The sequence below is a fragment of the Podarcis erhardii genome (assembly GCF_964252035.2).
Source record: "Podarcis erhardii genome assembly, chromosome: 5".
Classification (NCBI taxonomy): Eukaryota; Metazoa; Chordata; class Lepidosauria; order Squamata; family Lacertidae; genus Podarcis; species Podarcis erhardii.
This window is the reverse complement of record NC_138509.1, coordinates 38074663-38088579: the sequence shown is the minus strand read 5'-3', so window position 1 is coordinate 38088579 and position 13917 is coordinate 38074663. Positions and strand designations below refer to the sequence as shown.

Genomic DNA, 13917 nt, shown 5'->3' with positions numbered 1-13917 from the left:
CCCGTTCTTTTCTTCGAACCCCCCTGTGTTCTCCTCTGTCCTCCGGAGCTCTCTGAGTTTCTCTTGGGCGTATTCATCTTTCTCCGTACCCTCTATCAGTTCCCTCTGCCCCACCAATGCCGCCCCACACACCCAGCGGTCTTCAGAGATTACATGCCTTGCCTCAGGCGCTCCCTTCCCCTCTAAGTACTCAGGTTTCCTGGAAAGAGCGTCCGCCCTCACGTTCTCGGAGCCGGGCACGTAACGAATCTCAAAGTGGAATTTGGAGAACTCCTGGGCCCATCTCACTTGTCTCTGGTTCAGCACTCGGGCTGTTCTCCAGTATTCCAGATTTTTGTGGTCAGTTCGGACTTGAACCTTGTGCTGCGCCCCAATCAGCAAGTGCCGCCATTTCCGGAATGCTTCATGAATGGCGAGCAGTTCTCGGTCGTACACTGTGTAGTTCCTCTCTGATTTGTTCAACTTCCGCGAGAAGAATGCACACGGTCTCCATTCAGACGTATCTTTTCCCGGCTGGAGAAGAACGGCCCCCACCGCTCGGTCTGACGCGTCAGTCTCCACTCTCATTGGTTGTTGTAGATCCACGTGCAAGAGTTGCTCTTCCGACGCAAACGCCTGCTTTAAGCGTTCGAACGCTTGTTGCGCTTCTCCCGTCCAAACAAATTTCTTTTTGCTACTAAGACAATCCGTGATGGGCGCTGTTAAATGGGCAAAGTTTTTGATGAACTTCCTATAGAAGTTTCCGAAGCCCAGGAACCTTTGCACGTCCTTCTTGGTCTTTGGTGTTTTCCATTCCAGTACCGCTTGAACCTTGCTGGGATCCATGGCCAATCCCTTGTCAGACAACCGGTACCCCAGGAATTCCACCTCCTTGGTATGAAACTGACACTTCTCCAGTTTCACCCACAGCCGGTTTTCTCGCAGCTTGCTCAGTACCTCTCTTACATCTCGCACATGCTGCTCCTCATTGTCTGAGTACACCAGAACGTCATCTAAGAACGCTACGCAGTTCTTGTAGAGCAGTGGCCCCAGGACGTGATTCATGAATGATTGAAAACAGGCGGAGCCCCCTTGTAATCCGAAAGGCATAACGGTGTACTCAAAGGCCCCCAAGGGGGTGAACATAGTGGTCTTCCACTCATCCCCCTTTCTCACACGTATCAAGTTATATGCCCCCCTAAGGTCCAGCTTGGTAAAAATTTTCCCTTTTCTCACCCGTGTTAGAATGTCATCAATTCTGGGCATAGGGAAAGTCACTGGTTCTGACACTGCATTTAGGGCCCTGAAATCACATACAAGCCTGGGCTTGCCTGTGTTTTTTTTGTCCACAAAGAACACTGGGCTGCCCCCCACCGCTCGTGACTCTCTGATGAAACCTCGCTTGAGATTCTTGTCAATGAACTCCCTTAACTCCTGCATCTCACTGTCTGACATTGCATACAGCTTGCCCACTGGCAATTGTGCTCCTGGGAGTAAGGTAATTTGACAATCAAAGGGTCTGTGCGGGGGCAGTTTATCTGCTTCTTTTTCGCTGAATACGTCAAGCAAGTCAGCGTATTGTGGTGGCACCCTCCCTTTGTCCATCACTTCCATCACTGCTAGAGTGCCCCTGGCGCCTGCCTGAGCCTCTCCCTCCTTGCAGTGTTCTAGGCAATGTGCTGATCCAAAGGAAACCACTCTCTGATGCCAGCCTACTAGCGGATCGTGTAGCGCCAGCCAGCTCATACCCAAGATAATAGGAGCTCCTCCCAAGGTGGCTACGTTAAACGCTATCAGTTCGGTGTGTCGTGCCACCCTCATTATCATTGGTACAGTCTGTTGGCTCACTTCTCCTCCCAACAGCTCCCTCCCATCAATCGTGGTAACCTGCAAAGGCTTACTCAATGGGATAGTCTGTATTTGGTGTGCAGCTGCAAACTCTTTGCTCATGAAATTACATGAGCTACCTGAATCCAATAGCGCCTTTATCTTCAGTGGGTGTCCGTTTGCCAGTTCCAGCAACACCTCTATCACAAGCGCTGGTCTTGGAGGTTCCGGCGTGGGCACATTCATTACTCCCTGGCCTGGCTGCTGTGCCCTGATGTTGGCAACCAGGCGTTGGCTTTTACTGGCTCCGTGATTTCTTCTTCCTCCTTCCCCCCAACAGTTCCCGCCATCCCTTGCCATTCCTTCCTTTGCGGACAGACTCTGGCAAAGTGACCTGGCTGTTGGCAGAGATAGCATCTCTTGCCGCTCTTTCCCTCCTTCTTCCGCCCTTCACTGGTGTTTGAAACTGCGCGCGCGCGCGCTGTTCCAAGTTCCATCGGCTCTGCTGGCGGGAAAGGCTGCTCCGGAATCTCTGGAATGCGGAAGTCCTTCCAACGTTCCCCCTTTCCTTCCCGCTTTTCCATAGCTCTAGCTTCCTGGCGTGCCCCAATGGACAGCGCTGATTTAGTCAGCTGATCCATAGACTCCGCCCTAGGCGCCCGGGAAAGTTCATCTTTCACTGCCGGAGAGAGACCTTCTTCAAACAGCATTTGAATAGGTTCACTAGCAAGGTCCCACCCAAGTCTATGAATCAGCATGGTGAACTCAGTCCAGTACTCACGTACAGATCGGCTCCCCTGTTTACACGCCATTAACTGCCTGCGCACCACTCCCTGCTCGATCTCGCTGGAAAACATCAAGTCCATGGCGCGGAAAAACTTCATTGTGTCCTTTAAGATTTCATTATTGGCTGCCATCAGGGGCCGAACCCAGTCCCTCGCCCCTCCCTCTAGATGGCCAATCACGTACGCCACTCTAGAGTTCTCGTCGGGGAAGTCATCAAACAGTAGATTGAGAGCATATTGCATCTCTGTCCTAAAGGCTTGATAGTTCCGGGGATCCCCCCCAAATTTCTGCACCAGTCCAGGCACCCGTCTGGCAAGTGGGGTGGTCTTCCCCTTATCTGCATCTTGAGCCCTCCTCTCCTCGAGCCTCGCCGTTTGCAGTGCCAGCTGGACCTCCAACGCCCTGTACCTTTGTTCCAGGCTTGGATCTGCGCCAGCTCCCGCTCCTGCTCCTCCGGTTCCGGATGGTTCGCTCATGATGCCTTCTGCTTGCACAAGCTGCTTTCAAAGACTGTCAGATTGCTGTGAGGGGATAGTGAGCTGCTTGTGCGTAAAAGCTTGATCCCTCTGGGGTTTGGCTGGTCATCCAAACCGATGCACTAACGGAGCCCCCAAAGCATGACTCCGTCAGTCGCTGGAAGAATCTGACAGTGGGCGTCTACGGAATTTACGCCAACATAAAAGCTCTTTGACAGACATGCGCTTTCGAGACTCTCTGCGTGACAGTTTCCGGCGAAGGGTGGGCGTTCCCAACGGGGGTCCCGTTACCTCTCCACTACTCTCACTGGAAGCATCCCAGAGCCTCCCCTCCGCTGTGACTCCTGCACTCCCCCTGCTGGTTCCCTCTTCTACTGCAGATTCTCTCCTATTCTCCTGTAGCCTGTCCACCACCTGTCTCTCCGATGGCAGTTCCCTGACAAGAGGCAAGTATGTTCTATGCTTATGATAATATTTTATTCTCTTGCTAATTATGCTGTTTTAAGAGTGCATTTTTATTTGCCTTCTAGTAAAGTTTTCTTTTGTAATGTTTAAGGGTTCTTTTTGTTAACTCTGCTGTGTCAAATGTACATTCCGCAGTTGCTCTCCTCTGTAATGTTTTAAATCTTTAAGATAATATTTTAGTTTCCTGGTAATTATGTTGCTTTGAATGTATACTTTATATTTTGACTTTCTTCAATAATGTTTTATTCTGGATTGCTTTGTTTGGTGTTTAAATGTAGGTTGTAAACTACAGATTTTTTTTCTTAACAATATAAAGCAGTATAGAAATGAAATGAATAATGATGATAATGATGAATAATTATTTATTAACTACCCAGTCTTTAATCTAAGGTCCGAGGGTGGGTCACAACATTAAAACACAAGATTAAAAACAATTAAAAACAACTTACAACCATAACTCCCCCCCCCCACTCAAAAAAATTTAAATGATACCAATGACTAAACATAAAGAAAATAATATGATATGTTAGTAAAACGTTTCCATGGAACTAAGGAAGGAAGGCCAAAATGCTTGGATAATGAAAATGCTAATTAATCTCAGTCAACTAAATACTATCAATCAAAAATATATTTCAACCCATTCCTCCTTTTGTCTACTAGAATAGGAGCAGAATAGAAGCAAGAAGCAAGTTGGCAAGTCACTGCATGGCAAAAGTGCACAAACCACAGCTAAATCTAATACTTTAGTTTGAAGTAACTTCCTATGAAAAAATCAACTGACTGCTGTGGATAACATGTCTTACGTTTGTTAATAGCTGATTTTTCCAGAGTCTAACTTCCAGTTATACTGGAAAAGTCAACTACACTAAAAGCCAACTTTTTCAACATTTATCTTGCTCCTAATGAAGCCCAAACAGTAGCCAAGGTTTGTTCTATGGGTTACCACTTGTGGTTTGTCTAGGGGAGATAAACCACAAGCCTGGATTCAGACATAATGCTAAGCCAAACCATGCATTAACTCACAGCAGGGCAGCAGCAGGACCAGAGGAGCAAAGCAGCTGCAATCTCTCTGAGATCCAGCATGTTTGCTCATTTGTGCTAAGCCTTGGTTTGGCTTAGCAATACATGTTAACCAGATTTGTGTGTAGTTACAGAACACATTCATGTTACTAAAATATATCCTGCAATAGAGATTTTGTATATTAGTGTGACTCTGTTCTCAAATGATGAGGTCAGCCTCCAAGGGCCTCATTCCCTGAAACATGTCTAGCATTGGATTCTGAAGTAGGTTTAAGCACAAACGGATCAGTTCCTTTTGAAAACCTAATATTTACTCTCACAATGGAACTTAGTTAAAATGATAGAACATTTAATATGTGGCCTGTGACTACAACAGGGTGATACTGGTTCTATTAGGTAACATTTAGGCAGAACATTAGAGAGACATCTCTTGGATACTATTTTGCTACTGTCCCTGTTTACAGTGGGGAATTACCTCAGAACTATGTTAAGACACAGGTGGCGCTGTGGGTTAAACCAGAGAGCCTAGGGCTTGCCGATCAGAAGATCAGCAGTTCGAATCCCCGCGATGGAGTCCTTGCTCCTGCCAACCTAGTAGTTTGAAAGCACGTCCAAGTGCAAGTAGATAAATAGGTACCGCTCCGGCGGGAAGGTAAATGGCATTTCCGTGCACTGCTCTGGTTCGCCAGAAGTGGCTTAGTCATGCTGGCCACATGACCCAGAAGCTGTACACCGCGTCCCTTTGCCTTTTTATGTTAAGACAGAGATAGTCAATGTGATGTTGAACTACAGCTCCCAGCAACCCTGACAACTTGGCATTCTGGCTATGGTAGTGCCACAACATCTAGACATACCACAAAAGCTATACCACAAAAGCTACTCGCTAACCAAGGGAAGAGGAAGGCCAGAAGGAATTTAATCATCAGCCATGTTTTTCCTTTAGTCACTGAAAACCATCATGCTGCAATATTCTGGTGTGAATAAATGTGTACCTTAGAGCATATGCAGAATGCCCTTCACTAATAATAATAATAATAATAATAATAATAATAATGTCTTTATTGTCATTGCCCCCTCTCGGGGACAACGAAATTACTTACTAACCAATTACTTCACTATTTACTTCACAATAACTTCACTAACCAATAAACAAGTATTGTAAAGCTACTGTTCTTGACTTCCCAGCATATGGTGTTAGAGTCCTGCTTACTGAACACAATGCATTACCTGGAAATTTTTCATTCGGCAAGCCTTCACATAACATATCCACAATTTCTATTATTTCCTATGGAAATATTTCTAAAGCGGGATTTGTCCGCTCTTGTCCCCCCACCCCCAGGGGTTTGTTCCTGAAATGGCTGCAGCCAATCAGCAAAAGAGAGATAAAGTTTTTTATATACAGTATATAAAAAAACCTGATTTGTCCAATCTCTCCTGCTCTCTGATTTGTCTGATCTCGCTCCCCTCTTCCTCTCTCCATGGTTTCTTCTGGAAAGTGGCTGCTGCCAACCAACAAAGCATGAACAAACAAACAAGGAAGGAAGGAATTCAGCTGTTCGGATAAGTGAACCTGCTGAGTGAGATTTGGGCATAATCCTTTAAGTGTGGATAACTGATCTTTCAGATAGCAAGCGTGCAGATAGTGGGACCTGCATATACTGGACTAAGTGAATGAGGTGACATAGTAGAAAGACACTCCTATGCCTCACATAGAATCATAAAACTGTAGAGTTGGAAGGGACCCTGAGGGTTATCCAGTCATCCTCCCCTACAAAGCAGAAATCTCAACTAAAGCATCCATGACAAACAGTCATCTAACTTCTGCTTAAAAACCTCCAGGGAAGGACAGGGAGCATAGCTGTCAATGTTTCCCTTTTTTAAAAGGGAAATTCCCTTATTATGAATAGGATTCCTCGCAAGAAAAGTTGACAGCTATGACAGGGAGTTCATTCCACAGTCCCGTACTACTAGTTTTGGGAGAGGTTTTTAAGTTGCGTTTACCAGCATGGCGTCCATGGGCACAACAACACCCATGAGGACTTCCTCTGGCACCTGCAAAGCCTCTGAGCCCTCTCCCACTCAGAGCCCCATTTGTCAAGAGATGGCAAAGGTGACTATCCCCCTCCCCATGTTTGAAAAGTACAAGACAATGAAGGAGCATTGTTCTTAATTATAATGTTTTGCATGCAGCCTTTCAGCAAGTTATGCTCAAAGTGATGATGATGCCAGAACAATGGGCACTTCTACTTCGTCTGTTAGCTCTATTTGCTTTTCAAGAATCAGATGAGCAACAGAATAGAAAGTGGAATGACTGAGAAAGGATAAAGTATAAAGGGGGACAATCTGGAAAACTGGGAGCAGGAAAATGGTGCTCCGCAGGAGTCAGAGAAAGAGAGGTGAGACATGCATAAGAGATTCAGCAAAGCATCCTCTCAAAGCTGCATTTTTATTTTACACACCACCAATAATTACCATCAAATCTCATCCATCTCCACTGATTGCATTGTCAAAAATCACAGATCTGTTATTTCCAGCACTGCCATGGGAACATGTATATAAGGCACAGATTATTATGGATCCTCATGATTTTATAAGGGATCTCCACAAAATCAGCATCTGATCAAATATTACCTCTGTGTCCATAGATGTGTTCTGTTATTTGTTTCACATTATAGTAGCAGTAGAGACTGATTAAATGTACATAGACTTTTCATCTATTTTTCCTTTCTCTTCACTGTATCCAAAAGACAAATATTTAAAAGCATATTGCGTATAGCCAAATTATATAAAATGCATTATAAGAAGATAAATGCAGACTTACTATTGAGAGCCATAATGTTATCTGTTCCTGGATGATGAAAATTTATACCCATACGACCTAAAAAAATAGAACATTTTGGCATCATATTTTATGTTCAATAGGCTACTTTTCAATGCTAGATTTCACAAATACATAAAAAATGGTAATGAAACTAGAAAAGATTTGCTTTTTATATACTTCTCTATAAGAATGTTTAATAGTAATTATGCATTCTATTTGCTAAAAAACAAAAAAATGGAAGGGGAAGATCAGAGGAACTTTAAACACTGCCAATTTCACTTAATTAAATGTAATATTTCAGTTCAGACTTACACTTTTTAAATTATTAACATGACAGACCTATGTTAATCATTTAGTATTATTTTATCCCAACCAACCCCAAAGAAGTCCAGAGCAGCAAACAAAACAATAAATAATTATAAAAACAATATAAAGCATATATGGGGGGGTTCTTATTGTAGCACATGCCACTTTTGGACTATCTTTAAGGGCAGTTACATGTAGAGTGCACTGCAGTAGTCCAGACTGGAGTTAACTACAGCATGAAGTACTGAGACCAAGCTATCACCATTTAGGAATGGCAACAGCTGACAAAGTAGCTTTAGCTGGGCATAAGCATTCCAAGTCACCGAATGTATTTGAGACTTCAGTGATAGATTGGAATCCATGAGTACTCCCAAACTATGAACCTGTGCCTGCAGAGGAAGTGCAACCCCTCCCAAAGCAGGTCATTCACTTAATTACAAGACATAGGAACCAGCCACCCACAGCTCATCTGCCTTACTAAAACTGAGCTTTGGTTTATTGGCCTCCATCCAGTGCATCATGCTTCCAGGCACTACTCCAACACCTTCACAGCCTCTCCAGATTCAGATGGAATGGGAAGGGAGCTGTGGGTCATCAGCGTACCAATAACACCATGATCCAAATACCCAGATGACAACCCCCAATCATTTCATAAATATCAGCATAGCTAAATAGCCCCAAAACTATGGGGCAGGGCAACAGACCCTTGATGCTACTTTCTGATAGTGACCCCACAGACAGGAGCAGAACCTCTTTAACAGAGTGTCTCCCAACTCCTGAGTTGTTGCAGAAGGACACCATGGTCAGCAGTGTCAAGCTTGCTAACACATCAGGGAGTGCCAGCATGGTTGCATTGTTGCCATCTCTCTCCTGATAAAGGTGACAGCCATCAAACCAACCAGGGCTGTTCCGCTGCTAAAATATTTACGTAATACTATAATATTAATTATTATATTGTTGTTATTCTTCAACTATTCAATTCAATAATTTAAATTACAGTGGTACCTCGGGTTTAGTACTTAATTTGTTCCGGAGGTACGTACTTAAGCTGAAACTGTTCATAACCTGAAGCACCACTTTAGCTAATGGGGCCTCCTGCAGCTGCCGCGCCACCGGAGCACAATTTCTGTTCTCATCCTGAAGCAAAGTTCTTAACCTGAAGCAAGATTTCTGGGTTAGCGGGGTCTGTAACCTGAAGCATATGTAACCCGAGGTACCACTGTATTTAGTTATAGCAAGTAACTAACACCTTAAGCAAAATCTTGAACCCTAGAAATGAAAGTATTTGTCCCTCTTCACTAGCTCATCAAGAAAAACTGCTGATGAAAACTCTCACAAAAGCCCTCTTCAAGTGTTCCTTTCTTGACACAATTACATTGCACTCAGGAGGAAGTGGGGAAAAGCAGTCTCCTCCATCACCATCCCCCTCCGTGAGTTGGAGGGCAACTGTCTGCAGCACTCATTCACGTGGACTTCCCATTAGTTCTAAATTCTGCAAGGAAGCCTACTCTACTTGTATAGGATCCCTGCTGTAAACAGTCATGAAGGGAGGTGACTGAAGGGAAAGGAGAAGTATGGCTGGCCCCCATTTCCTCCTCAATGCAATGCTAATTGTGTGGAGAAAGGAACACCTGAAGAATTCTCATGATTTCAGCCTATTGGATTGTTGCTTATTGCTGTCAACACCAACTCTACTAAATCACTGGAAAGAAGAAGACAACCCACAGATGTTCAGTGCCTGCTTAATGGGATGCTGATAGTTAAGACAGAAATAAATCCCTTCTTCCATTTTTCTGAAAAGAAGCAGAAGCATCCTTAAGGCACATAGCTTAGAATCACAGAATTGTAGAGTTGGAAGAGACCCCAAGAGTCATTTAGTCCAACCCGCTGCAATGCAGAAAATGCTAGGAGACCATCAAGATGTTAATATAAAGAATCCTCTCTCTGCCTTGCTTCTGGCAACTTTTGTGACCCTCTTTGATTCACTAAAACTTGTGTAGTGATTGAAAGAAGACTGCAATAGCAGTATGCTGTATTTTTGCAAATTAAGAGACAGTTAAACCAGAAATTTTCTAGTTTGAATCTTGCCTACTATGAACTCAGCTGGTGTTTAATTTTGGTATGTTTGTAATTTTTACTGTTTTTGGTTTTTATTGTTTTATTGTGTTGTTTTGTTTTTATATAGGTTTTATTTTGTTTTAAGGGGAGGGGTCAGGGCTGCCTGGGAGTGGGTCCCAGCCAACAAAATGTCTAGGGCAGGTTCCATGGGGGGGGGGTGCACTGGGACAACCGATCTCAGTGATCATGGGTAGGAGGAGGAGTTACACTAAGGCCAGACCATGTCATTACCGAGGAGGCAGGTTTAGTCGTTATTTGAGGACTATCCCTGCCTCCATGTCTGGTCTTGTCCAGACGGATACTTGAATCAGCAAGGGATACCCACATGACCTGAAGGTGCTGCTGTGCAATGCAAGGTCAATGATTCATAAGACCACTGCCATCCATCAAAGGACTTGACCTCACATGTGTAACAGAGACTTGGTTGGATGAAGCAGATGGGCCTGTTATTGCTGCTGCAGTTTAAAAAATCTTAATAAAAGCCTCACTTGACACTGGAAGGAGAAAAAAGGCACCTTCACTGGAATTTGCTACCCACATTGTTTCATATTCATTCATGGGATATCCATTTCCAAGAATAACAAGCAAGTTATATACTGACTTCTCACTGTGGTATAGTAGGGTAGCCCTATACCCAATATGCAATCACCCATTCCCCGAAGGGAGGCGTGCACACTACCCAAGCAAGTAACAGCATGTGAATCCAATCTAATCTCTAGCTATGTCTGCAGAAGAATCCCATATGGCACACAAATGTCTGCCAAAATAGTTATCAGCATAATGACTGCAATAAAAGGTTACCCAACCATTTAAATTGTTTTATGGTTAGATATGAGTGAATAAATGAGCATGCTATGAATTATGGTTCTCAATGCATATTTAATCTCTCTCCTCCTTTCCTTTGCTGAGGCTGGAATTGTGCTATTCAACCAGATATAAAAATAGAATCAAGAGTGTGACATCTGGGGTGTGTGTATGTGTTCATTCAGTCACTCTGCCAGGTGCTGCCTGTGTGACATTTTGTCACCTGCCCTTTGCCTTCTATTTTTAAGTTTCTCTTGACAACTACCTTCCCAGAAAAGCAAAAATGTCAAATTGTATGAGTAGTCACGCATACTTGTTCTTACAATACTAAGAGCTCTAAATAGGAAAGTACACATGATAGTTTCAGTCTTCAGAAGCTCCTTGAGTGAATAACTTAAAACTGAAATACTTGGCATTAATTTTTGTTTGAGAAGTTGATCAGCAATAGAATTAGTAATTACTGCTGTTTCAAAAATATCTCAATAATATTAGACAGCATTCTGTGTTTTAGTTTAGCTGTACCCAAGAATCTCAGCTTTTAGGGAGAAGACTACAGTAGTAATAACGTCTGACTGAAACTAATACAAATACAGCTGTGTTTTTTGGTTGATATTTTCAGTTTCAAGTTCAAAGTGGTTAAGGACAAAGTAACTTTAAATATACCAGTTGAAATGTTTGCATCATGTATGGTATTCAGCTTGCAAATCATGACAGGGCAGTTATTGCCAACCCTGACTGGGTGCATAACACTTACTCTTCCCCTCATTCAACTTCTCTGGCTTTGGTCTCCCTATTTTTCCAGCCAGGGAGGCGGCACTGGTGGAGGAAAGGGGGGAGCGCACTGCCCCTGACATCATCAAGGAGGGGGTACCATCGTGGCTGTGCCCCGGACACCCGCTGCACACACCCCTACCGTGCCAGGCGGCATCCCCCCCGCAGGCACGCACAGCGTGCCCCCGGGACGCACACCACGCCCCAGGACACGCACCACACCCCCATGGGTGGCATGCTACGCCCCCAGGACATGCACCCCTGCCTGCTTTCCGCCCCCAGTGCTGGAGCATGCAGCTTCACCACTGGGAGGAGGTGTGGGGACAGGATTTTCCTGACCAAGAAAGCAGAGCAGAGAGCTGTGCCAACAGCACCTGTATTCTCCCTCAGTGGTGGGCCTGCATGCAGTTACTTGGGGCAACTTTAATTCACCAAAAGGCACGTGCTCAATTGCAACAAGTCTGAATCATTTATTTCCCACATTTCGGACAAAGGTCTGCCAAAGAGGCTCACATCTGTTGGCAAAATGAGACACAAGCCCTGCCGTCATGCTTACAAGCTTAAAAAAGATAAAAAAAGGGAAGTGATGAGAAAAGGTAGAGGAGGAAGATCCATTAGAAAATGCCAAAACGAAGTGCCGAGTTATAAGCAGCCATTTGTATTCAGTAGAGACCAGAACTTTTTTTTGCCAGTTTAAGATTTGAACATTTTATTATTCTCAGTAGCCCTACTTAAATCATTAGGTTTATTTCAAGAACTACTAGGGAACAAAATTGGATTTTTGAAAATGATTATAGTATCTGTATTAGCTGATGTCCTCTACTATAGAGCACATATTCTATTTTTTCTTTGACAAAGGTGTTGTTCAGATAGCAAAACTTCCTATGGCGAAAACTATGATTCAGTATAAGCATGGCTCAAGAGAAACTGCAGTATTAGCACTGTAAGTCGGACCATAGATCTCCACTCCAGAGGCACTAAGGTAAGAGTGAACAATTTCATGTGCATCAAGTTTCTCATTATGTTTAACTTTAAGAGACCATAAGCAATAATGGTAAGATGGGTCAAATCCCACTTCTACTTTACTTGAAGGCTTCAAGCAGCTCAAAGCACAGGAGGAAGAAATAATTCATGCCGGTGTACAATGGTAGGAAAATAGCTGTTGTGCTTAACAACATGAGAGAAAGCAGATTGAAAGACTGCAAATTCTTCAAAAATAAAAGAAAATAACAACATCTATCCGTCCACCTACTCCTAAAAAATGTTGTTTAGATATTAGCACGAATGAGTTACACATACATTGCCTACCAGATTAAAAATATATATTCTGATTAAATCTATGGCAGAAGTACTGCATCTGAAATTTTATCAACAAGATAGTTCTAAACTTCTGCCGTCAGCATGAAGGGTGCAGCCTTGAAAAACTCAAGATTTTGGAAAATAAATTGCTATGTTGACCAGTAATATTTCTATATATATTATAATTTAAATATTACTACTTATATTTTAAAGGAATCTATGTGGAATTTAAGTATATTTACAGTATATTTAAATAGAAAACTTTTTAATGGCTTAAATAAGGTATGCAAACTGGTTTTAAAAGGTGTACAATATTATATTGGACTTCAGATTCCCCATAGATAGGGAAGGTAAAACAACTTTGACTGCCTCAGAACTTGTATTTGGCTCACAGTACCTGAAAAAAAAACCAAAGTATTTTAAAGTTCTAAGAGGTCATTCTTCTTCATAAATGAAATATTCTAAAGAGAGAGACTTCAAACACACTTTATGTAAACATTATGTTGCAGCACACAATGCCCTCTTTAGTTTTTGCTTTTTAGCAGGCAGTCCCAGCGGTACTGAGCCAAAAAGAGTTAGCAGCCAACTGTGTAATTCCAGCCACGTGACCTCAGCTGACTGGATTTGGGTTAGAGAACTCGTGCATTCCTACAGGAATACTGAATTTCATTCCCTTAACATTATCTTTATCACGATGCCCTTCAGCTGCCTGGTTCTCAATAATGCAGAGAACTACAATAAACACAAATCACCAGCAGTGTCAATATTGCTGAGCAAAACAACTACCGTATTTTTCGCTCCATAAGATGCACCTGACTATAAGATGCACCTAGTTTTTAGAGGGGAGAAGCAAGAAAAAATATATTCTGCGCAGAGCATGTAAGCAGCTCTTGCTTTTCAAGCTTTAAACCCTTCTGTCCCTTCTCCTGCTGCGCAGCTCTCGCTGAAGCCAGCAGAGCAAGAGTGATAGCTGCGCAGTGCCTCTTCTTCTGCTGGCTTCCCAGTAAAGCGGGATGAGGGATGAAAAGGAGCCCTTACATGGAGCCCCTTCCGTCCCTCCTCCCGCTTCGCTGAGAAGCCAGCAGAGCAAGCCCACAAGATCCGCACACATGCTAGGCGCAGCTCTTTAAAGAGCGCACGGCTCCAGCAAGAGCCTCCCACCTGCATTCGCTCCATAAGACACACACACATTTCCCCTTACTTTTTTGGGGGGGGGTGCGCCTTATGGAGCGAAAAATACAGTAC

The 13917-nt window shown here is 43.5% G+C and overlaps 1 protein-coding gene across 8 annotated transcripts in view; it reads right to left on the bottom strand.

Annotated features, from left to right (window-relative positions):
* The window catches only part of CPEB3 (cytoplasmic polyadenylation element binding protein 3), an 85845-nt gene that overhangs the window by 32691 nt on the left and 39237 nt on the right, over positions 1-13917 (bottom strand). For all 8 annotated transcript variants that reach the window (XM_081863240.1, XM_081863241.1, XM_081863236.1 and 5 more), the window contains one exon: positions 7375-7431. In XM_081863240.1, the coding sequence (XP_081719366.1) occupies positions 7375-7431 (57 nt within the window). The remainder of the gene's footprint in view (positions 1-7374; positions 7432-13917) is intronic.